At 43.2% G+C, this 25,566-nt stretch overlaps 1 protein-coding gene across 2 annotated transcripts in view; it reads right to left on the bottom strand.

The window, feature by feature from the left end:
• The window catches only part of CAPN8 (calpain 8), a 30,518-nt gene extending 11,183 nt beyond the window's left edge, over positions 1-19,335 (bottom strand). For both annotated transcript variants that reach the window (XR_012622416.1, XM_074817812.1), the window contains exons 1-10: positions 19,080-19,335; positions 16,293-16,362; positions 8,282-8,400; positions 7,056-7,189; positions 6,579-6,747; positions 5,599-5,682; positions 4,700-4,785; positions 3,278-3,352; positions 2,115-2,275; positions 1,240-1,415 (exon numbers count right to left, since the gene is read on the bottom strand). Coding sequence is in view for 1 of the 2 variants with exons in the window: in XM_074817812.1 (XP_074673913.1) it covers positions 1,240-1,415; positions 2,115-2,275; positions 3,278-3,352; positions 4,700-4,785; positions 5,599-5,682; positions 6,579-6,747; positions 7,056-7,189; positions 8,282-8,400; positions 16,293-16,362; positions 19,080-19,316 (1,311 nt within the window). In the remaining variant the exon portion in view is untranslated. The remainder of the gene's footprint in view (positions 1-1,239; positions 1,416-2,114; positions 2,276-3,277; positions 3,353-4,699; positions 4,786-5,598; positions 5,683-6,578; positions 6,748-7,055; positions 7,190-8,281; positions 8,401-16,292; positions 16,363-19,079) is intronic.
• Between the last annotated feature and the right edge of the window lie 6,231 nt (positions 19,336-25,566).

Raw genomic sequence — 25,566 nt, 5'->3', positions numbered from 1 at the left:
GGCACACTTATTATCAGTAGGCAGTTTGAGCTACATGACTTACAAAAGCTCTGCATGTCAGGTAGACTTGAGCATACATCTTTTCACTTTCTCCTGTACAGAGATCTGCTTTAGGTCACCATCCATGCTGTCCTAACTAGACCTCCTCAGCCAAGCATCAGCTGCAATGGTGTAAATTTATGACAGTGTGTGACCCAAGTAACTTGAGTCATAGTTGGATATCTACCTGAGGTGATTTAGCAGCCATGTCTTTCAAAAGAAAGTCTTCATGTATTTAAGAGTCACCAAGTCTACCTTGTTATGAAAAAGATCACAGAGGAGGCAGATGGGATGAAATGGATGTAGAGCAGAAAAGCTCTGCTAACTTCTTCAGGGTGGTACTCAGTGATATGAGCAGACAAACATCCTTAATGTGCAAATTCAGGATGCCAATAGGCCAGGGTGCTTGGCACCATGCAGATGGCAACTCAGAAATGTGCTCAGTGAGAACGATTTGTGTATGCAGACACTTAGGCACTAGGGAAAACCTTTCCTAGTTTTGAACCATCCTGCACAAGATATATTAGCAAAAGTCAGACATTCCCATCTGCTCCCACCTGTGCTGGTTAATGATCTTCATCCAGTAGAATCTATACGACATTTAATTGCTTTTCTCCAGATATGATATTGGTTGGAAAATTTTATATTTGCTTCTCTCCATTCACATCACAGAAATTAGAGGTGACAGTGTAGATTTTTTCCCTACATTATATTTTTAGAGACAGAAGCAACACTGGGAGAATCAGAAAAAAAAAAATTACTGAACCATAACAATAAGCATGGTAGACAATGAATCAAAACAATTTTCAAATGCAAGGGAAAAATAATGAAAAAAAGAAAGTGACTATTGAGCACTAACGATAGGCTGTAATCAGAAACACTTATCTGGAACTGCCAGGCACCCTGAGCCTGCCCCCATTCAGATTTTGTAAGAGAAGGCTCTCAGTGAGACTGTTCCTAAATTATTGCCCCTAGCTTTACACTGCTCTCTGTTAAAGTGGGACAAAAACTGAGACTAAATTTATCTGAATCTTCCCATATTATGTGGGTCAGGAAGAAATGAGAGAAGGGTTTGAATCATCTTGCAAAATCCAGTTCTTATTGAAGTGTAGTGCTGAATGTCAAGATGTAGCACATTGTTAATTTTTTTCCAGCGTAACAGAACAGGGAATAAAGCCTTTCATCAGGATCAAACTTTACCTGATAGAGCGAATAACCAATACTAAGCAGAGCTTCTCCCATTTTCTTCTGTCTCCTGCGATTCTTCTGCATCAAGCCCACCAGTATAGTACAGCACGGCTCATCCAAACTCCCTTCATGGTCATAATCTGGTTCGTCCAACCGGATTTTGAACTGGGGATTGGTCCAGTATGTTGCTAAGAATTCCCAAGATGAGACAAAAAGAAGGAGATTTTGCTGTCATTGTACCCAAGATGGCTGTCACTAGAATTACAGAGAATATCTCTTTGGAAGGACTTTTGCCTGGAGTTTTTCCAGTCTTTTCCATTATGTTACAAGGTTTTATGTTTTCACAGCTATGCTAAATATCAGTTGGAGCCATAGCAAATCAAAGCACCAAGGTATTTCCTGGGGAGTAATGACCAACAGGGAGGAGCTGATATCGTTAATTCCAGCCACTCATTTATCTTCAGGAAACGTTCTTGGCTGAGGCTGCTATTGTTGCAAGAGGACCAAATGCCAGACAGCCTCTCCAGAGGTCTAACCCGAAAATGAATGGGAAACAACACTGCCACTGAACTGTGACACTTTCCTGGCCTACCCAGCCCTTCAGAGGATTACTCCAGTCAGTAGCAAAAGCTGTAAAAGCAGGAAAAGCAGACAGAGAAAAAAAAGCCATGAATTAACTGCTTAGTGTATTGGTAATCCCCAACAAGGAAATAAGTGTGAATTAGATCTTTGTTTAGACTGTGAAGCTTTTGCTTACTGTCTAAACTCCATAGACAGAGCTATGTCTTCAAGATCTTCCCACCAAAGCCCCCTCCAGTTCACAAGCATTTATTTTTTGATTGTTTTGTTTGGTATTTCACCAACTGTCCACTTGGCTGGGTCTCCACCTTGGTAGTTCTGGCAGCCCCCAGCAGTTGAACCCCGTCTCCACTGTCCATTAAACAGGGTCAGGTCCCATTTATTGACCTCATTTCTTGTCAGTGTGTCCGGAGTCAAGTTGCAGATCTCAAGGCGGGTGAACTGCCTTTGAAAATCCGAAAATGACATCCTGGTGCACAAAAAGACTTGCGTTAGTCCATCGGCCTGCAACAGTCAATGCAACTGCAAATGTATGTCTCTCCCAACAGGGTAGCAAAAATCAGTACTACAGAGCTGCCCAAAGCCCCATTTAATTGAACTCTGAAACTTGGAACTTGTTTTTGGGAAGCAAAATTTCCCACTCCCTGAATGATCTGTATCTCCTGGAGACAGTTGTTCTCAACAGTTGTTACGCATTATGGACTCAGTCATAACATTTTCTGTCATCCCCAGCTGTGGGCCGTCCCTCATGGATCATGCTTCATAAGCAAATTCACTAAAACTGGTGGAACAAAATGTGCAGGGAGATGTCATCTAATGGGAGTGAGAGTTGGCTTTTATGAAAGTATCACTCTGTAGAACAGTCCCAGTTTGGTGTTTTGCTTTAATTCTATCGTTGATGTTTGTTTTTACCATTCCTAGTAGGTTTGCATGAGTGACAGACCTTGATCACTTCATGCCTCAAGCAGAGGTCTGTTCTCATTTCTCAGTGCCTTATGGCCCATATAGCTGATTGCGCTGGAAGACGGTAGCCATTTATCTTTCCAGTCTAGGACAGAGTGACATGGGTTCAGTACTGATCCATATAATCAGCTAACTGGATGGGCTTTCCATTAGGTCTGGGTAAACAGACTCTTCCCAAGCTGGTAATCTAAACTTTTTCATTAGTGTGTAGCATTTGGGCAAAAAAACAAACCTCAAAATGTAGAGCAGCTGAGGTTCATTCTTGCCACCTCATTAATTTTATTACCATCTGGTCTCTGTATTTTGGATAAGCACTGAGTTATGCAAGCTCTAATAAAAGGTAATATTTGAATGGGAAGGGAGATAAACAAGAGGCTAACAACACACACATGCCATTATTAACCCCCTTGGTGCTGACAGTTTCTCTCCATCCAACTGAAAGGACTGCTTAAAGAACAAACATGCATATAAAATGTCCAAAAGGTTAAGCTAAATGAACAATTCTCACCAAAACTCTCCATCATCTACTTTCTTATCCAGAGCCTGTTTTTGTTTGGGATCAACATAATTCCATTCAGAAGCACTGCAGACAAAGCACAAAAGCAAGCTGTTCAGTTGTATTTTATTCTACGAGATCAGAGAGTTAGGGTCTTTTGTTACAGCTGATAAAGGAGTATGTATTTCTTCAGCAATTAGACCTTCTGCCCCTCCCAGTGGCAGTACACACAGCAACCTGACTATACAGAGCTGGAATCAGACTGCAACTGTATTTGCAACAAATAAACCTTAAATTGAATCATCGCTGCCAGGTGCCAGAATGTACAAATATTGCAGACTGGCTGGATTAGGTAACACGAGCTGGGCAGAGTTTCTCCACTGTAATATCTATTGGGATGCCTGATAGTTTCCCTAGGGAAATGATATAAGCTCCACTGTTGGGGTCACGAAAAAACTAGAAAGCAAGAAGGTGGAATTAGAAAATGTACTACAGAAAATATCATTGCTTCTTTCCATTCTGATGTTAATGTGCAGCACGTTGGATCCAGCTCTGGTCTGCTCCCACATGAAAATGGAGTTCTGCACCTGCCTCAGCAGGGCTGTCCCATAGTAAAAGGGGTCTAACAAAATCAGGATATGGCATGTGTGTGTGACTGAGGCAGCTTATCTTGTGGCTGAGCAAAGCAGCTCTAATAAGAGTAAGAATAATTCTGATGTTTATCTCTATTTTCTATCCTTAAGTATGTTACAACATCAGCACCAGGACTGCAGTCAGGACAGGAAACTGAAATCTCAGAGTGCTGCATGAAAAAAAATATTGCAGCCCACATGAAAGTAAAATTTATGATATTCTAAATATAAAAATAAAAGAGGTGGTGTCACTGTCATTCTCCTGAGATTCCAAGATAGTTGAAGCCCAGACAGTTTCTGAGAGATTTTCAAACTTCTGGGCCTCAGCTTAGTCAACATCCCCATTTTTTCAAGATTCTCCAGTAGAAACCAAATACTGGTTGGATTTAGAGCCAAGCAACCTGAGTTGAAGCAGAGGCACAGTGGTTTATCCCTGCTGTAATTCCCAGGAATGGAATTGGTTTGCATGTTCTACTAAGGTCCTGGCACCATCAGTAGGATCAATCTGAGAAAAGTTATCTTGCAAAATGACATGGATATGCTTGCATTGAGCAGCTCACAATTAAAACGTGGGCTGTTCTCTCTTATTAGAAAGCTCTGCCTGAGGCAGGGAAGGATGACCGCTGTGCAGAGCGGATCAATATCTGACCTTGCTAATAAATTAATAGTGTTTTATTCCAACTGATTTAGTATCTTTCCTAAATGTGCTTTGTGATTGGAATAGCTGCACAGTCCCAATTTAATTTTTAAAAGATACCAAAATACACTGAAGAGAGAGAAGCAGGGTCATATAAAAACCTACTTATCACTCCAAGCTCCAGTCCATTCGCATTCACCCCAGGGATTTCTAAGCCTCACTAGTTTCTCTGGCCGTCCTCGGTAATATACCTAGAAGATCCACAACAAACAGAGCCTGAGCACTTCCATTATTCCAATCATCACAGGGCAATTGCTTTTCAGACAGTATAAAGCACAATTTGTACTTGAGTGATGCAGTCCATTACAATTTGCAATAGGTAAAAGACACCTAGATGCTTTCCACCCTTATTTTACATTATCCTGTGCCACCAAGTGAGCCATTAGCTGCAGCACTCACCATTTCATATAATGACAGCAACCTGCAAGGAAAAACATTGGCTACAAAACAGCAGAATATCTACATCCTCGAAAGCAAGAGACGTCGCACAACACAGCAAGGTTGGAAGGAGGTTATCTGGCACAGAAACCTCTGTAATGATTCCAGTTTCAGAAGAGCAGGATTATCTAGGACTCACTGTCAAGGTGAGACTAACAGCAGAGTTCATGAAAGAGACTTTTACTCCTTTCCCATTAGCACTGACCGGCAAAGTACATGCTCCCACCTCATGCAGTATGAACACGTGGGGAAACAGCTGCCTCCTCTCCTGTTTCTCCTTTTCCTACTCTCCATTTCAGTAACAGCTTGGCCCACCTTTACATTTTGTATTCTAGTCTGTTGGTACAATACAAGTTGCAGACTGCACGGTATACTATATATAAACAGCAGTATAGAGCTTCCCACCTCACTGAGGACTACAAGTGCTTTCTTTTTTCTGTAAGAGGATGCATAGGTTAGCAACATTTTTATTTGGTCAGTCATAGAAAGACATCAGAAAGCTGAAGACACTGCAGTATTGCAACCCCAGACTGGTTTGTATGATGGTCCTGGACAGGCTGGCTTACCTCTTCTGCTCCAGTGACAGAGTAAGCATGCCCCTTTACCAGCTGCAGACTTGTCACTGCTTCTATTTCAGCTGCAGTAGTTATCTGGGGTGATAAAAGTATACACATTTAGGACTATATATTGCACATGAACTCAGCTTTCATGAGCAAATTAATATGGAGGAAGATATCCGAAGTGGTAAGCACAATGAATATCAATATTCTTGATGCAAAATATATTAAATAAAGGTGAGATCCACAGCAAAAGTTCACCTCCACAGTTTCATGCCCCTAAATATGCAGTCCTGGCACAGCAGAAATTCAAGAATGTACAATGAAATCTAAATCTAAATCCAATTCCCAGCTCAGGTAACAGACCCAGTCACCTGCAAAGACATGTTCATTTGAACTAAGCCTTAGCCTGCCTTGGTTGAGATCCAGCATATCCAAATTTGAACTCGGGTAATCCCATATGCTAAGAACCAGGATTGCAAACAAGATAATGAAATGGGATGTGAAAGGCATGAAGTTTCCAAAACATGTACAAACATCATCTGTAACTTAAGAGAGTTTGTATTACAGGTGCCAATAATCTTTAGGACTGAAAACCAAAGCCAGAATCAGACTACAGGCTACAACAAAGTGTCTCAAAGAGTTTGTCTCTGGCAGTCAAGTGTCTGGAGCTGAAATTACACAGAATTTGAATGAGAAAAGATACTCTGAGAATGAAAACAGAGTTTGGGAAGACCAGTCCTCAGTTCATGGTTCTAAGTATCATCACAGGTTGCCTTGTAAAAAGGGAGGCATGATGAGAGTTGGTTATTTAGAACCTCATCCAAAGTTTTTATAACTGAAATCAATAAAGGTCTCCCATTAATTGTAGTTTGCTTTTAATTCAGACCTTCCTACCTGTGTCTAACTTCTGTCTGAGCTTTTGTTACAGTATGGACCAGAGCCCTGAGAAGAGGAGAAAGGAGAGTAAAGTGGCAGCAGTCTCTTACATCAATAGAACAGCCAAGCAGCGATCCAGCTCTGAGAGCCTTCTGGATGATTTGGTACAGGTCCGAAGGAGCCCTCCGCAGCTCATAGGACTCAGAGATGCCTCCAGTAAAATCCTCAAAGCCTTCCATAGTGGACCCTCCTGTGAGAGCTTCATAAGAGCCGTTCAACCTGTGGGAGAGATGACAAGAGCTATATAAGGGGCCATCTCTACCTGTAAGCATTGTCACTGCAGAAAAAAGGGTTTATAGTTTACTATCTCTGAGTCTGTGTGATCATCAGTGTGAGCTGGAGCACCAGAAGTAAAGCCACTTGAAACAGATAACTGGCAATACCCTTTATGGACCTAGGGGAAACTGTAAACAACAGGTGAAACAGACGCTGGATTTGAGTGAAGTGCATTGTGTCTAACGCCACAACTGCCTTGGTAGTCAACTTCTGCACACCCAGGAACAGTGCCTCCTGCTTAGCCACCGTACTTAGCATAGGCCTTCTCCAGCAGTGCGCTCCAGAACTCATTGCGTTCCTCCGAGTGTACGAAGAGCAGCTCCCCATTCCTGGTGGGCAGCCTGTCATCCACCACGACGTCTACCCACTCCCCGTACTGCCAGAACTGATGAAAAGAAGAAAGGGAAAGATGATGAGAGTTGGTATGCACATAGCAGATACACACTACCACCTTCCTACCCCTTCACCTGTCATCAGTTCCCCCTGGATAAGTCACTGTAAGGTTTCATTCCACGCTGGACTCCTCTCCCTTGTAATAGAGGAAAATTCTTTCCAGCTCTGTGAAGTGCCAAGCAGGTTTCTTAATGCTGTATTAAATTTTGCTGGTAGGTAATATTAATGGCAACTTGTTGCACGTAATATCTGGAACACTGTGTGCACTCCATGCAAAAATTACATGGTGGAAGTCCAGAAAGCTAACGTGTAGACACGATACTCTAAAGTACCTTTTCTTGTCTACTCTTTCAAGATCCAATCCACTGAAAAAAACCCCAACAATGCCCCTGTAAAAATGATTCAAGGAGAGGTCACCCAAAATGAAAGTACTCAATAGTGCTAATCCCATCTAAAAATACTGGGAAATGTGTGAAATATTGCTAATGCTAGTTTTTGCCTGAACACTAAAAACATTTACTCCAGAATCTGATGCAGTCCTAAAAGGAAAGAATATAATTCACACAATAACCCCTCTGTTGAGACGAGCTGGTGGAAAGTATAGGTATGTCCTGACCAAAACACTGCCTTTAGCTTTGCAGAGTGAATCCATACTGCTCACACCTGACCCTAACCTCTAAGTCAAAGCAGGTTGGCTCAGTCCCAACACACTGCAGGCAAGGAAATCCAGGCAAAGCCTCAAGGAGGGAATGGAAGGAAGAGGAACTGCATCAGCCTGAATTCACTATCAACAGTCAGAAGCAATAGAGCTTGGCTTGACCCACATGGCGTGATGGTTTGGCTCAGTTTACAAACCCTGTATAACTCACCAGAGTCCTATCAGCTGTAAGACAGCAGAACCTTGCCAGTGAGCAGGTGTCATTTAACATTACTTAACCCTGTTCTTCTTCCCTTCTCCTCAACCAATTTCACTAACACACTGTAATTCTTGAATATTTATCCTGTGCCAAACACCAAAAATCTGCTTATAGCTAAATACTAGCATTTTCCTCTTTTATTTTTAATACCCTGATCATATAGGTACCTGGAAATGAAAGATCCCAGCATAGTCCTTCTGGAAACTCTGAGCCTTGGGAACAACACGGTACAGAATGTCCGGATTCAAAGTGAGAGATGCAATGGCAGCTAGGAGCCAGCAATCACCTAAAAACACATACTGTTACAAGGCAGGAAAGTTCATTAATAATTAAGGGTTTGCCAAGCTGATCCTTACACCATTATGTCACGCTCCCACCTAGACCAAAATGCCAGTATTAAGTGCTTTGCAAGGTCCTGCTAGACTCAGTATTGGTTCAGCAATCCAGTCTTATTTTGTTATTTATCTGTTTTGCTCATTTCCCACTCACTCAGGCCGCGTAGGTATCTTGGGGATCGTGAGGCTGATCATGGTGGTAATCTCAATGGTCTAGTTTGGGCCCTGCTATTTTGATTTTTTAAATGAAGCTGTGAAAGCAGTTGCTTTATCTCCTGAGGGCTTGTTAATGCTCTCAGGAGACCAAGAACATAACCAGAGAGTGAAGGCATTTGGGGTACGTGGGTTGCAAAGCCTGGCTGGGCAGTATAGAGTTAATGACCTGCAGTACTTTAACTAGACCTGAGCCTCCATGCCTGGGAGAGGCAAGGACTTAGAAGGTTTCCTTAGAAAAGAGCAAAAGCTCTGGATTGATAGAAGGGTGGTGGGACTTTCATTCTTATCTTTTGGAGAAGATTTGATGGATAGAGGGAACATTTGGGTGGCTATTCCTTCTTAGCCCTTTCTTTGAAGGTCTGAATTTGAACTTAGGGCTGTTGCTACACATTTGCCCATGAGTCTAATGGAAGCTGAAGTCTCCTGGGAACTCTGCAAGGATGTGCGTCCTTTCTCTGGCCCACTCCTTATCCTGGAAAGGATGGGTGTGCCCAGCCCTCCCTGAAGGCTGCGTGTCTGGCAGCTGGAGCTGTTTGCTGGCTTGGTTACTGCTTGTTGTGGATTGGAGGTTAGGTAAGTAGAAGCCTCTATCACACCAAAGGTGGTGCCCTTGAGAAACTCAGTGACTCATGGATTTCTTACAGTATTTGCATACTGCAAACAGCAGGAGGAACTTTTGTGATTCTGTGTTATTTCTGAGGTGTGCAGAAAGTCTAGGAAAACAAAACTGCTCTGAAGGTACTAACATTTTCCTGGTTCCCTGTGGATTATCTGTGCTAAAACATAGTTTCTTTGCGCAGGTGCATATTCTGCAGAAGGGATTGGCATAACAGCTCTTGCTTCAGTGGAAATAAGCTAACAGAAAAGCCAAGGAAAGAGTTTAATCTGTAGCATGATTGAATGTCTTAGAGCAGCAGTTAACTCTTTATATTGACTTGGGATTTATGATTTAGTGCTATGATGAATATAACTGTAAAGGTAGGATAAGGGGGCTTGCCTGGTGCTGCGTGCTCTCTGCTGCCTGTACCCCATGGGGAGGTACCCAGGTGCCTCCTATGAGCTGAGCAAGAAACAGCTGCTCCCAGTTAGGCAAGAGGTGACTTGAGAAACACCAGTAAAGAAGTGCCCCTGGTGTGATGACCTGTAACCACCTCAGCTGGCTGATTGGATTATGGGCACAAAAGCATGATCTACCCAGTGTGCCAGCCCAGGCATTTCCAATGAGGAGAGAAAACCTAGTATTATTACATCAGGTGCTGCTTGAGCCTTACCCCAGGATTGCTCTGTGTTATCTTAGCTGCTACATTCAGGAGAGAGCATTCAAGCTGGAAAGGGGTAGAAAATGACTGGATTGTCTGCTTCTATCAATCCACCTGCATTTCTTATGAGAAGAGGTTAAAAAAATGTGTCCTGTTCATCCTACACAAGTGATGTTTGAAGAGGAAGTGTGAGGTAGGTTAAATACTACTTTGCAGAAAAGCTGTTTGAGCCAAGAGCTCTTGCTTGAAAGGTAAGATTTCCTTTGCAGGAGAAGATAAATTAAAATAAAAGGGTTGTGAGATGTTTAAACTGGAAACAGGAAAATGTTGCTGATGGGCAAATAAAAAAGAGAGTCTAAAAGCCTTAGCCTCTAGAACAACTATGACCAAAACTTTCTCAAGCTCATCTTCAACCTAATTATTTTATAAATTATTTTGCATTTTGTGGGAAGAGGCTTGACTCGCTGGCCTGGAAGGTTCCTCCTAGCCTTAGATACCTATGTATAAAATAAGCAAAATTAGGAGAGAACAAGTTGGGGAGAAAAAAGCTTTAAGAACCTCTTCTCCCAAGAAAGTGTAGATGCAGGGAAAAATGAGACTGAGAACACTCAGATCTACTTTGTATCTATTTCTTTGAGGCTTTCCTTGGTATGGGTGTATGCCTTATGCTGTTATAATTTCTGCTTTTGCTCAGAGAGGTAGAAATAATGGTGATAAGTCTTGGGGAATGGCTCTTTTGAGGAGGAAGATGAAAAGCCTTATAAAGTTAGAACTGAAGTCCTCATTTTCTCAGCTACCCTAGACTTTCTTGCTGCCCTGGCTTTTTCTGGCATGCTGTGAAGCACAGAAAACTATTTCTGAGAAGGTGGCAGGGTAGGGGTCCTGGTGTCCCTGTCGTGTTCCTCCACTCCCAGTGAGACCAGAGAAGGTGTGCAGCAGTGACAAGTTGGTGCTCTCCCAACATGCAATGTCTGGAGGGGTTTCCCCTTCCTGGTCCAGGACATGTTTTTACAGCCAGTGAAGGGGAAACTACTCTGGGCTCTGCTGAGGATGGTGTATGTTTGATGCACAATTAGGCAGAAGAATCAGTGAAATGAGAGGAGTTTCCTTAAATACATTATTTACTTCCCTGACTCAGACCTAAACCATTTCAGAATCTCAACCCCATAAGATGCCAAATGCAGCATGAAATCCTTTTACAGCTATCTTACGATATGAATTAACTTCTTAGCATCTGGGAGAGTGAGTGACACTGGCACTGGCACTTCTGCCTCCTGCAAATATACCATGCAATCTAACCTCCCGAGGAAGCATTAGGGGCAAGTCTGCTCAAAGAATTGTGTTAGAATTGCAGTGGTGATCTTGGCCTTAAAAATAACTATGCATGCCTTGAGCAATGCAGAGTCCTATCTCTAAAGTTTACTGGGGACCTAACATCTTTGGCTAAGTTTGTGGCTGAACAAATACCAACTGTGCCCTCTGAAAAGAACCAGTTGGGAATTGGATGCTGTGCAGTAACTTGATAAAAAGGAACATTTGCATGGGGTGCCTAGATGCAGATGGTTTGAGGTCATCTTTACATACAAGCGATGCATTACATTCAGGTTCGTGTGATACTGGCTTTAAAACAAAGAGGATGCAGGAATCTGTCTGTACCAAGGAGCTTCCAGGATGGAGCCTAAACTGCACAGGTTGCCTCTTATCTTATCGCACATCACAATGGGATCCTGGCCTGTTAATAATGTTTCTCAGCTTTACTGGATAATATATTACTAGTTCTAAAAAAGTACAAGTTCACAGTACATGTTCCTTTTTTCAGAGTTCAACATCATTTTGCCAACAACAAATTTCAGAGTTTTGTTTGTGGGTGTGCCTACAGGACAGTGCAACAGCACAAGCTCCCTAGAAAGGCAGCTTATGTAAGACCATTCAAATATGTCCTGGTTCAGCTGCAGCTTATAAGTTGTCTTTCAAACTGTGAGGAAGTTATTTGATTCCCTTCCTAAAATGAATTTTTGGAGGGAGAGCAAATGAGGCCAGTTGGACAATGAATTAAATATTTAATTAGAATGTATTTCCAATATAGTTATAGTCAGAAAAATGACAGTATTAAAAAGCATTTCTGCTCGCTCACTCTATGCATTTGAAGTTGTAATCTTTTAGCTTATAAAAATAAATTTTAAAAAAAGTCTTCTCAGCATTAGCCCTGCAAGGCTAAATCACCTACAGGCACATACACTGCTTTCTGCTCAGTCTCATATTTCATGAACAAAAGTTTTAGACAAGTGCCAATTACAGTGTTTGCTGCTGCTGCTGAATGTGCTAAAAAGAAGCCAGCTTGATTCCTGGATCTGAGGTAATTTGTAATGTTGGTAAAGTGCAATTCTTTTTTTTTAAATTTAAAATAAGCAATTCTGACCTTGAGTTTGTGGTGGAAAGGGTAAACATGAAGCCTAGCTGTGTGTGTGTGTGTGTGTGTATATATATATATATATACACACACACATGATCTTGGAGAATTACTTTGACTGTTAGTGCACTTGAAATAAAATCACTTGCTGCTCACGGATGTGCTGAGATGGCTCGTGTTCTCAGTGCTATGCAGGTACCCCTTGGTTTACAGAGATAATCGAATTGCTGCAGAGAATACCAAATCCTTGGTGACCTGGGAGCTGAGCAACTCCTCTATACAGATGATGTTTACCCAAGCACACTGCACTCAGAGGCCATAAAATAAATGAGAAATTCGATTAGTTTCAGTTGCTATAGAGGCATGCTCAGTTTCTGTTTAGAAAGGATCTAGACAAAGAGCGCCTAAACTCTTCATTGATCTAGTGATGGTGAGTTTAAGCCAAAAGTCCAAGTATCTGGTTCCAAGACCTAACCGGACAGTACTGAGGCATTTCTGTCCTGACTGTGCTCTGGCTTGTTGTTATTTCAGCAGTGCTTAGTGTTCAGAAGGGATCCAAATACAATGCTGTGACTCTTGCTTCCTGGTTTGTCAAGCAGATTTGACTCTCAACTTTAGTCTCTGTTGGAAGCCCTTCTTCAGAGCTCGTAGTACCTGGGGCATCCTACCAGACAACAAGGAAGCACTGACCTGCTAGCTTTATAATAATTTCTGTCAGTGCAGACTGTTCCTGCTTTGAGATTTCTAAAGAAGGCTTCGTAAAGTTTTCTATGGAAATGATTTAAGCTGTGCAGCTGTGTACAGAAAGGCAAAGGAGCACCCAGCAAAGGAACAGGCTTTCTTCTCTTTGGGGTCTGAGAGTTGTCAGTGAATGTATTTTTTGATCTAGGGGATATATCTGCTAGATCAAGGATCTCCAATACATCTGGGCCCACGGGACTAAACATCAGAAGGGCCGTATATTAATGTCTGCAGCAAAATAAGTGAACAAACCCAGTACTATCAAGCACTCTCCTGCCTACAGGAGCTCCAAAGGCTCCCTCAACAGGTATCAGATCTGTCTTAGAGCTGACAGGCTCTAAGTTTGTTCTCCAATCTACCCATAATCTTCTCAAATCTGCCTGTAAGACAAGATGCACACGAAGCATGAATTGGGGTGGGGTCCTCAGCTGATGTGAACTGGTGCATCTCTGGTGGCTTCAGGGGACTTCTCCAGCTGACAGCCCAGGCCAAGGCAGCTGCAGTGCCTGGAGTACCCTCTGAGCCTTTAGAACAAAAGGTGCCCCATGAATATAAAAGCTGGAGATCTGGAAAGATAATCTTAAACTGAGAGCATTTGTTTTATATATAATTTAAATTAAATTTATGCCACTTTCTTGTTAAGAACTTCTGTAAACAATTCAGAGGTTAACTTATTGAGATAGCTGCAAGAAAACTTCATAAGTCACCTTTAACAACTAAGACTATGTGACTGTATTTCAAGTTGTTACTAGGCTATCAAAAAGATATGGTTCAAAGAATGTTTAAAATATTTCAAGTCTTTCAAGTTCCCATCAAACTTCCCAAGCTGATATTCATCTAGTTTACGCTGTTGTCAAAGAAATAAGTTTAATGGAGTGAGACTAACTCTGGGTTTTCTTGTTCCTTTTGTTCATATAAACCCAGACCTGCAGTGTTATTTTTAAAAGAAAAGAAACATGTCAGAGAAGATTATTAAAAATAGGATCTATTTCCCTAAAGGACTTGTTAACAGGTCACATACATGGCTTATGTAAATATGTAATCAGGGTCTGTTTCAATAGAAGTGTTTCACATGAGGGCTTTAGTAACAAGGACTTTGATATTCAAGGTATTGGATCAAATACCAAAGAAGCATAGCATGCCTCAGAGATGTAAAGCAAATACCTGAATGCCAGAAGGGAAGTCCCATGCCTATATTCTGAAGCTTATTTTTATGAAGGGTCATTGTGTGTAGAAGCAACTGTAATCAGCCTTGCAGAAACAAATTGGATTATCTTTGATTATTTTATATCTTTCTTTTTTTTTTTTTTTTTTGTGAGAGAGAGAAAAGGAAGCTCCTAACAAAAGCAGAATCAGATTCTGGGACTTTTCTTCTATGTTTAGGGGTAGCTTTCAGGACTAGCACTTGGGGTACTCCCCACCGAAGGCTGGCTTGGGAAAGCCCAGAGCTGGGCACCGTCCCCAGATTCACAGGAGATTTTTGGGTCCAATTCTGTTGTTACTATTTGGATTTTGGCACTGCTCTCTAATGAAAGCACATTTAGCACAAAGGACTGGGACTCCACTGAGACATTCAGGAGGTGACAGAAATAAAAAAGGGCTCACGGTATTTGCATTCAGTTTCTAGATTTAACACAAATAATGCGTTGACCTCTTCTAGTTTAAGAGCAGGTAATACTCTTCAGTCCTTTACCTTTATCTTGTAAATTGTCAAGGAAAATGAGGTTTTACTTCAGGCATATGATCTTTATTTTTTTTTATGCTATTATAGAAACTTCCCAAATTGGAGGTGACAAGAAATGTCATTTTTATTGCTTATCTGAACCATTCTCCTAAAATACAGTAAGTGATTTCCCCATACTCTGTTCCAGCATCCACCGAATAAATATCCTGGAGCAAGTATATGATTGGGCATCTTATTTTTAGCATTTGGAGCACAGGCCCACACACAAGGGAATTTTTTAGCAATTGCTTTAATGGTACTGTGTTTACAGGACCAGCATTGGTATTATTTATTGCCAGTGACTTGCAGAAATTGTTTGAATCTCATTTGCACAATGGATGGGCTAGAGACCAGTAAGGTCAGGAGCACTGCAGTAAGCAGCACAGGAGGGAGAAAGACTGATTTCTCTGTGTCTAATCTATCAAATTCTCATTACAAGAGCTTCAGCCTTCTCGCCTCTATATGTAGTCAGGAGAGGTTTCTGCTGCTGTCTTCTGGAGCTGGATCTTATCAGCAAGGCAGGCTACAGCAGCAGCTATTTGAAGGGGGAATAAAGCTCCCTTACAGCTCCCTTCTGGCCACTTGCATAGGAGCTCTGTTTCGACAACAGTAAGCATTAGAGAAAAATGGGTAAGAAAGTTTTCCTATGATGGATCTCCAGGAGGGGATGAGTGCTGTCTGAGAGACATCTCACCAGCGTCAGGCCCCATTCAAGGAGCTGAGCAACACTGTCTTTTTTGGCTGTGTTTGCACAGCATGGCCAGTGGCTGGTCGCTCCTGTCCCTGCTCATAGCTCTACACCAAACGCTATACAAACTGAAGAACCATTCAGCATGAAGGGCTTGGAACAATTTGATATGGTATTACAGAGTTTACATGCTCAAGGATGTGGTCCTTGTTAACTCATACCTGCAAGCAGATGGGCCATCCTTCTTGGCATGAAATGGCATGTTGTAAGCCCAGCCCCTGTATTAAACCAGTTCCTGCTCTGCTCCTTGGTTGTTGTCTATTTGTTTTGTGTGAAACTGAGGCTGGAGCTTGCTCTGCCTCCCAAATAAAAATCCCTAATGACTAGGCTACAGGGTGAAACTTCCTTGGTGTCCCTTGTGTCTATAGAGCTGCTTTTGCTGGGGTGGGCATGAAGTCCACTCTCTTGCTTCAGGACAAGTGCTCTCATGATTAGGTTGGTGTCCAGCTCTGTCTCAAGAGTTGAAAAGCAAGCCTGTCTTTTACTCCACAAAGGGATAATTAGCTTCCTACCTCCAGGAAACAGTTTGGTGCCTCCCAGGTTTAACATATCTCTTAAAAGCCCTTATATACTCTGTCTCAAGCAGCAATGTTGGTGTGTGAGTCCCCTTCTTGGGTATCTGTCTCTCTCCACACTATGTCTGGGAGATAGCCAATAAAATGGTCTGTGTGTGAGGAATTTTTAAATGAAGCTTCATTTTTTTTTTTTTCTTCTTCCAAAACAAAATTCAGAAGTGCTGTACATACCCAGCTTTCCTTGGCAGACATCTGTTCGAGTAGCTCCTCCAATTATAAACTGAGGGTTGGCACATAACTCCTGAAAAGACACATTTTCAAAGTATGCATCACCCTTTCTGGTCTGAAAAGTTCCTGGGTTTTGTTCCACGTTTCAATGTTCAAAAAATATTAAACACTTTCAACATTTCTTTAAAAAATACCCTTCGTTCTCTGTCTGATTAACATAGTGTCAAAACAATGTTGCCTTATTAAATTGAAGACTGCATGTATTTTTTTGAGGCAAGTCCTGAAGTCCTTTGCTATTTGAGACTCTCAGTGATATTAGTGAGAATTTTTGCTACTGTGGGGACAGAGGTGAAAATGTAACCTCAGCATTTGAATCTTATTTTATCTTCCAGTGGTTTTGACTCAAGCAGTGCGAATGAGTTTGTGACTGTCACTGCTGGCTCTGGTACTGGAGCTGTGCTGAGTTTCCACTGTCACCAGAATGGAGGGTGTTCTCCCACCCCAGCATCACTTCCTGGGAGGCCAGCTACGCAAATGCTTTTATTAGCAACACCCGCCTTTCTTCCTGGCCCTCTGGGTCCAGTCAAGTAGGTTATGGCCATGACTGTCCCTTCTATCCCAACTCTGAGCCCTCCCACAATTCATGTCTTGTATTAGGAAGTTAATAGTATCTCTCTAGAGACAGAAGCCTTCCCTTTCTCCCAAGCATTTTCTGTGAGCTTCTGGATGGCAGCAAGGGGCAGTTTATAAGAAGCCTAACTTGGCAAGCAGGCTTGAGGAAGGTTTAGGCAGTTGCTGGCACTCCCAGTTGTCAGGTCTGAGCATCCCATAGAGACAGGGACAACCCAGGACTTCGTGTGTGTGTGTGTGAGACACAAAGAGTCAGTTTGTGAATCTCGTCTTGCAATACGTGTGATCTCAGCTACATCCTTTTTGCTTCTGTGGTTATCCAGTTGGTGTAGCTGTCTCATAGCTGTCTCAGTGGATAGGAGTTAGGAGTAGGTTACCTACCACACAGAAAAGATTTTGTGTTGTTTTTCCCTCCTTCCTCCAAATCAGTGTGCCTGGTGATAGCCAGCTGCGTATGACTTATTACTCACCTAGACATCTGTCCTCTCTGAGCCACTGCCAAGTGCCACATACACCTTTTGCACAACTGCATTTCCATCTTCTCTCTTTCTATAAACCCCCTGTTGAAATCAGGATATAAGTCTATGGCAGAGTGTCTAACGCTCACTGTCTGCAAAACAGCAGTCACAACCTGGTGGGGGATGACCTTAGCAGTGGATATTTCTTTTGCAGGGGGCATTTCTCTAGCAGGTCTCCTCCAGATTTCCCACTGGGTCCTGCTGCCTGTTTTGGATGCAGGCAGGCAAGTGAACAGCAATCTCATCAGCCTGCAATCACGGGCAGAGTCTGCAGTTAGAAACCTGTTGGCTGTTTGAAAAAGTCCAAGAAATGAGCAGGGCTGTGACCTCCTACAGGAGTCATCTGCAACACATAAAAGCAGGTCAGATCCAGGTCCCTCCATAGGAGAGCAAAGCAGAGGGTTTGTTTCACCTTGCCACAGGGATTGGGCTATGCTCCATGCATAGGGATAAGCCAGTGGATCCTGGTATTTGTGGATTAAGAGTCCATAAACTCTCTGCTGAGTGCCGGGAGGGCAGAGGGGTCCCATGCAGGCAGGGCTGGGACATTTAACCCTGTTGGATGTCAGCCCTCAGTCATTCCTTACCCTGTTATTCTTGTGACTGTCTCTCTGGCTGCAGTGGACACAATGTTGTTCTTGCATGAGGAGCCCATCTGATTTTATGAGTTTTCTAACGCTGATCTTCTCCCAGGTTAGACAAAGCTGAGGGACACATCCATGGTACTTGCTGCTGAAACATCCAGGTCCCAGAGTGAGGTGCTGATGGACAAATGGTGTTGCCAGGGTAGAAACTTGGACTTTTTAAATCTGCAAGTTTCTGTTTCTCACGTTTCAGGTGAAAAAACAATAAATATTGAAGCCTTGAAATTTTCCCTTCTTCTCATTCTCCTTTCCTCTGTCAGATAAGGTAAGTTGTTTGGGCGTTTTTCCTTCCTTCTCCTGTTTTTCAATTTTTCTTGATGTTGCAAGGAGGGGCAAAATGACAAAGGAGGAGCAAAGTAAGGACAGAAACAAATGACTGAAAAATTGAAGGTACAGAAAAATCTCTGAAGCCCTGATTTTGTGGTTTAAAAAAATTCAACATGTAATCTTTCTTGATGAAAATTACTTTTTTTTAAATGAAAGGCCATTTATAGGATATATGTATTTGGGTAATAATGGTTCCAGTCAGTTGGTCTTTAACTGTTATAGGTAGCTTGAAGTGAGGCAGAGGATTTTATTTAAGTATTAGCCTGATTTCCTAGGGTGCACAGTGGCAAGATCTTGGTGTGGGTATCGTTATAACTGACGGTCGATGGCTCCTGGCGTGCCCTGTGGTCTGTTTGGATACATGTGGGTCTTCTGCATCCATCTCTGGATTGTACCCTGGACTTGTAACTCCGTGGAGCCGGTTTGGACAGGGAGGAGGCAGGTTCTCATGAAGCAGTTATAGGATTATTTGCTTTATAAAGAGCTTAGAAAATGTTGACTTTTTTTTTTCCCCACCCCCTTTTCAAACTTGCTTCTGCTAACCATAAAGCAAGATAGAAGAAAAAAACAAAATGTACAGGAATAGTGGGCATTCAAGATCACCACTGATTGAACATGGATGTTTCATAGATCTGAATCCAGTAAATCAGGCAATTAGAAAGCACTCTTACCGTGGGACGCTTCCAGACTATCCCCTGGGTTTTGAAGGAGTACGGTCCCAGGTCCTGGTAGCCCAGTGCAGAAGGACAGGCTGGGAACTCCTCATCCTTGAAGAGGGTGCCAGCCTGCAGGCACTGCTGCTTCAGGACTTCGTAGTCCTGCTTCAAATACTTGATGGCATTCCTGTTGGATCCGAGCCCATCTGTGGCCGCTCTTTCTTGGCACAGCCTTGCTGCAACCCTGGACATGCCTGACCACCCTCCTGGTGTGTGGTGCAGCTCCGTCTTTGCCTCCTGGGTGAGCAGAGGTGAATACAGGCAGGTAGCAGGCTCAGGTGGAGCTGGGGGCTGCCCTGGAGGGAGGAGGCACCAGAAGTGCAAATATGTACCCGAGAGACGTGGGCAGGGAGCTGGCAGCAGCCACAGCCAGCATGGCCAGGACTGTGGGCACTGCCTTGTGCTGACTCCCACCTTATTTGCTTTTTTGCTAGCCCTTTTTAAAATACACTTTTAACAAGCAGCAAGGGAAACCAGTGTTTTTGCAGACACACCTATTTACACATGGAAAGTGATTGTGTGCGCATTCAGAGTGCTGTAAGTCAGGCTTGAGGACCAATGCTTTAAACACCCAGATGAAGATGGTTTAAAACTCCTTTCCTTCCTTCTGAGATGGGGCTTTATACTGTTGGAAGGTTGAGAAGCCACAAAATCTGGAGCTGGATATCTGCTGTTAAACCTTATGTGACTACAGAATGTCATTGAATTTTAAAACCAGGAAAAAGTTGAAAAGTTGAACCCATTTCTGGATTAAGTGATTTTTTTTTATTTTTTGTAATTCTCTTTGGTACGCTCAAAGCAGTATGATTTTTTGAGTTAATTTATTAGCAATAAAAGGTGTGAACTTGACAGAACTAGAGATGGCCACTTGGCCATATGACCTGCAGAGGGCAAGGATACAATCCAGGAGCATGACCTAGGCCAAGAATGGAAAATTATATCACCAGATATGAGGCAAGCTGGTACCCCTTGCTCCCCATCTCCAGTGTGACCTTGGTCAAAAGTTACTGTACCTTCCCCATCTGTAAAAACAGGGTTTTATCTCAGCTAGTGAGAAGTTAGCTATCATATTTACTGTCTTTTGGTGGTGCTTTCTGCATATAAAATGTTTACAACCAAAAAACAAAGGTCCAGAAGGCTTTTTATAGACCTTTAAAAATAGTCGTTCCTGTTCTTGTAGTGGAACTCCAAGCTTCTACCCTGGCAACCCCATTTTGTACTGACACAGGGGTGCACACCTCCCTGCAAAGGTGGCTGCAAATGTCTGTATGTTCGAGAACTGAAGCAGGAGCAATTTTCCACGCAGCACAGCTGCTCTCTGCTGTCTTCCTATTTAATGGCCAGGTTTCCCCAGCAAATCCCATTGCGTGTCCAGCTAAGAGCTGGATAAACAGTAACTTTGTTTGCCAGAGAGCATGTTTGATGATTACCCACTTAGTAAGTTTAGACAGAAGGTGTGGAGAAGGGAAGAGAGAATTTTTAAGGACCAAAACCTGTTGAGATAAGGAGTCCAAACAGAGGCTAGCCAGATTGTTTGTCTGCAAATATTTGAAGACCATGAACACAAAAGAGGAAATGAAATAACTTGGTTGGTTCCAGGCTGGTCTGAGGGAATTACTACACTGGTTGTCCTAAAATTAAATTAATACTGTTGAAATTGAGTAAAGGAGAAGGATGGCCAGAAGTTCATCCCTGTTACATTTCGGTACTTCTAGGTGTGCCTGTGTACTGAACCAGAGTGAAGAGTGGAATAATAAAGGATTGAGGGGAGGCTTTTTCTTTCCAGTATGGGTTTTTTCCTGACAAATAGACTCGCTCAGAGGTACCCACTTTCTCTGCTCATGAGGCAGAATACTGCTTGCTTTTCCTCCCTGCACCAGCCTCTTATGCTGATATTTCTTCTGTTCCTGTGGTCCAGAGCCACGTTTTGCTGTTTTGCTGTGTTGCTGTGGTTGCTGTAAGCTGCAGGCTTTGGCAATGTTGTTCATGGAAAAGCATGGTGCTCTGGCATTTGGGAAATGCCATTTTGATCAAGAATCTCTTGTTTGCCACTTAAATTTTTAGACATACACTTGATATGCCATGTGGTCTGTAACTCCAGTTGCCACTGGCCATGAGCGGGCACAGAAAGAGTGAATCCTTGTGCATCACCAGCGTGTTAACGTGAAATACAGAGGAAATACAATCAGATTTTAATCTTTATAAATTACAGTAAAATGTGCCATAGGATTTTTTCTGTCCTGTATCTCACATTTGGGAAGAGGCTGAGGACAACTGTTTTCTCTGGCAGAGGCTTGGACCCGGTAACCGCCCAGTGCATCCACCACAACCCTCTGCTGCTAGTGATCTGTAGTACAGCACTTCAAATCCATTTCCAAGATTGATTAGTGGGACCATGATTTATTTTGTGTAGAAGGTGATACACAAGCACCATCTAGAGGATATAAAGAAGAAGAAAAGATGATGACTGTATAGTTGACTACAGCAGCAACTGAGAGTTATATTATGGGGGAAAAGTTTTCGGGTTCCCCCATGACTCTCAAACACTGCTGTTGAAGTGCTATTAACCCCTACGGAAACAGCAACCAGAAAAAAAGTTGTAACAATCTGATTTTTGTTCCTTCTGGAATTTGCATATTTTTGCCTGGCTCTTCCTGCTTTCCTTCCCCTTTCCTCTATTCTTGACAATAGCAAGCAGATGAGGGAACTGGGGAAAAAACAAATAAATCAGGAAAATTCATCATCTTGGTTTCAAAGAAGAGTCTGCAAATTCCATTAAATCAAGACTCTTCTGTATCCGTGGAAATATTTAGAAGTAAATAACTGCCAATTATCTAGCAGTTCTAGATACATTTTTGCTGTAGTGCGTTAGAAATGAAATGGCTCTCCTGTAATGCAGCACTTTGCTGATAAGAATTAAAGCTGCTTAGCTGTATCGCAACCCTATAGCATGAAAAGGGATTAGCTTGATTTAGAGAGCTTGCCTTCTCCTGTTCTAGATGTATGCGCTCCTACCCACCCTATTACTGTGAAAATGGAGTGACTATTAATAGGCAGACTAGTGCGAGCTATGGAAGGTCCTAAATGTTCGTCTATAAGATTATTCTTTTAGAGGTTGCAATATTTTATCTAAATGTTTGGGGAGGGAGGGGTTGCTACAAGCAAGCTGCAGCCTAGTGGGTTCCTTATAGGGAAACACACCTGAAATCAGCCGTGATCCTGCTCATTTGTTTTATAAAAGCCAGAAAATTGCTAGTGCCTGAGGAGGAGGAAGATGACATGTTGCAGTGGTAATGCCTGCGCCCCAGGTGTGAAGATTTGTGACGCAACCAGGCTGATCTGGGGTGGTGTTTCAGCACCCTAAGGAGTTGGGAAGGGCAGCTACATTTTGTAGGATGACCCAGGTCTTTCTGCCACATCTCACTGCCCTCTCCAGTGTGGCAGCCAGTTGTGTGCTGATGAGGAAAACTCAGTCCTGTTCCAGATCCCAGCTCCAGAGGGGAAAGCAATCCCCTTCCTCGTGAAACATCACCACTGCTGCTGCAAGTTTTCTCCTCTGGGAAGCCACTGTCATCCAGGTGGGGACAGGGCAGCTCCTGGGGAGGAGAGTACATGCCCAGCAGCTGCATAGCCCTGTTTCCCCCCTCCTGGGCACTTGGCCAGTTTCTCCCCACTTTTCCCCCAGTGTCTGTGTATAGTGGAGGGCAGATGAGCAAGAGGGAGGAGAGGTGCTGCGAGGCAGAGCTGCGCTGAGCTGCTCACAACTGCTGAGTGTGGACATAGGGAAGGAGAAGTCCATCCTACCTGCAACTCTGGGCTGCAAGTGGCAGCTGGATGCTGCTTGTCATCAACCCGCATGAGCTGCTGCAGCAACAGCTGAAACCACTTTACTTGTGAAATGTGAGAGCGAGTGACTTTTTTGAACAGTCCAGGTGTGCAGAGAGCTTAAGAAAAAGTCAAATTTCTTTTTCTTTCTAAAGTTGCCTAGTTTTAGGTGGATACTGGTTGGTTAACTGTTCTTGGGGCTGCTATTTTATCTGGGAGAATTACACTCATCTCACAGTCAAGTGGAAATTACCTCTTTCTTTAAAGAAAATGGACATATTGTGTGGGCATGTAGATGGCCACTGACTCGTGTAGTGCTCAAAAGGACTTCATGCCCTCTAACTGTGGACTCCCATGCACATCTGCTGGTGGGCTGGAAGCAGCTGACAACAGAGGACTTTGTGGGTAGGCTGTTCAGGTGGGTGCTGATATGGCCAACTTCCCACAGAGTAAGTGAAATCCTGTATTACACTAACATATCCTTGTCTCTCATCAAACCACCTGGGACAGTACAGCCCCTATACTGTTGGGACCACTCTAACAAGCCATAGCAGCAAATATATGTCTTTGCATTGTCCCAGGTACCTCTCCCACTGCCTACTTGAATCCTTGCTGGCTCCCTTCCCTTCTGGCTGTGCTCCCTTCTGTTCTTCTCCTTTTTTATTTGGCTCTGTCTCAACCCCTGTCCCACCACAGAGACTCTAAGAAAACTCTGGTAACCAACTGCACAGAGAGGCCATATAACATGCTTGTACATGCTTGATCTTCTTGATCGTTGTCCAGGTGGAGGCTGTCGGCATGCTGCCAGCAGACCCTAGAATGGTCTGTGAATATCATCTATGGGACATAGGGGAGATGTCTAAGAAAAGCAGAGTGATTATATGACAAACTTCAACCGAGCTTAAACTTCTGCACCTACTGGAAAGTGGCTAGAGCTCACAAACCAAAACTGGTTTTGTCGGCCAGTGGAAATCACTGCTTTGAACTGACATTGGTTTCCTTTTACCATGACTCTTGACAAATCAGAAAAGTCTCATCTGTGGCAGCTGTACAGATTTGAACCACTGTGTGGAGCCAAACAAATGCCTTTTCAGCAGCTCTACAGCTCCCAGATCTGTCACATTAGGATGCCACATAGCCACGTGGGTTAAACTCCTAGGTGGTGAGGTGCTGTTGTCTCTTAGTCTCCTGGTTCAGTAGATGGCCTTCTTGCCTGTAAGATAATTCAGCAGTCCTCAATGAATTGAAACAGTCGAGCAAAACCATCCTCTGGTGTCATACTGTGTCTGACTAGAGCTTCAGCACAGTCATGCTGGAGATCTTGGCTAATGGCGTACCGGTAATTGAGTGCACACAGCATGTACCAGCTCTGTTCAGAGAGCGCTTACAGCATGTAACATCACTTGATCCACTTCCACTTCTCCATGTGCAATTGATTTGCCACGTGTCTCGATACTCTGCTAAAAATACTATTATTCTCTTTATTAGGAGAGATCCTCTAACCCTTAAGGAAGAGGAGACACCTTCAAAGCAGAGAAAAGTTGGTCTGTGCCTGGCCAGGTTTGGACAACCTCACAGGTGACATCAGGACTGCTCCCTTGCATGGTCATGATCTACACAGGTGTCACTGGTTGGTGTGGTTCATACCACTCTCATATCTAACCTCAAAAAAATTTTGGGGGCCTTTTCTGCTACATTGTGAATTGAATGGGCAATGCTTATCTTTTTTTCCTATTTAATAACAACGGCTTCCCACATAACTGTATAAGTAGGACCTGTGCTGACTATAGGCAATCATAAGTGATTGAAGTCTGAAACCACCAAGCAAATGGACAGTGTTTCCTGGTGCATCAAGGTACCATCTATCAGCAACAAAGAAAAACTTCTTTGTAATTTTCAAGGAAAACTTCCCACCACATCTCAGCAAACAGTACAGCCAGGTATTTTATGATTCTTTAGATGTCTTTCAAACAGTAATGCTCATTTTAGTCGGATAGGATGGCTCTAAACAAGTGTTTAGTGCATCCAGGGCTTAGGATATGACCCACAAAAGGAGGTGCCTCTCCTTCCGAGGGAGCCGGACAGCCAGCGCGGGCGGTGGGTGCAGCACTGAGGGCTGTCAGCCTCTGCGCCGCCGCCCCGGGAATGCTGCCTGGCGCCCAGCACGGCCTGAGTCAGACCTAAAATATGAAACAAATGGTTTGAATTCTCCCTTGGAAGGCTGCCGTACTATGCGGGTGCCAGCAGCAACATTTCAGCCATCCTTGGCAGCAGCAGACACTCCTTTCCCCGCACCACGCGCAGGGGTGCGTGTTTGGGGGGAACTCGTTGCATGGGGTTTGGGCTGCGCAGGGGTGTGTAGGTGGGTTCATGCCAGCAGTGACAGTAACACATGCTTTGGTCACCACCAGCAAATCAAGCTGGAAGTGATTTCTGTTGTGTGCAGTGTTCAAAATTGTAACAGGATGACGATACAGGGTACGTATGTACCGTATTAGTTTTTGAGCCATATTAGAAAAACGTCAAAGGAATGGAAAAAACTAAGCCTACAGATTTGGACATGGATGCTTCTGGGTTTTATGTAGGAAATACCGATTATTTTAACTGATGAATACAT

This window comes from Strix aluco, chromosome 3 (genome assembly GCF_031877795.1).
Source record: "Strix aluco isolate bStrAlu1 chromosome 3, bStrAlu1.hap1, whole genome shotgun sequence".
NCBI lineage: Eukaryota > Metazoa > Chordata > Aves > Strigiformes > Strigidae > Strix > Strix aluco.
This window is presented reverse-complemented; position numbering and strand designations above follow the sequence as displayed.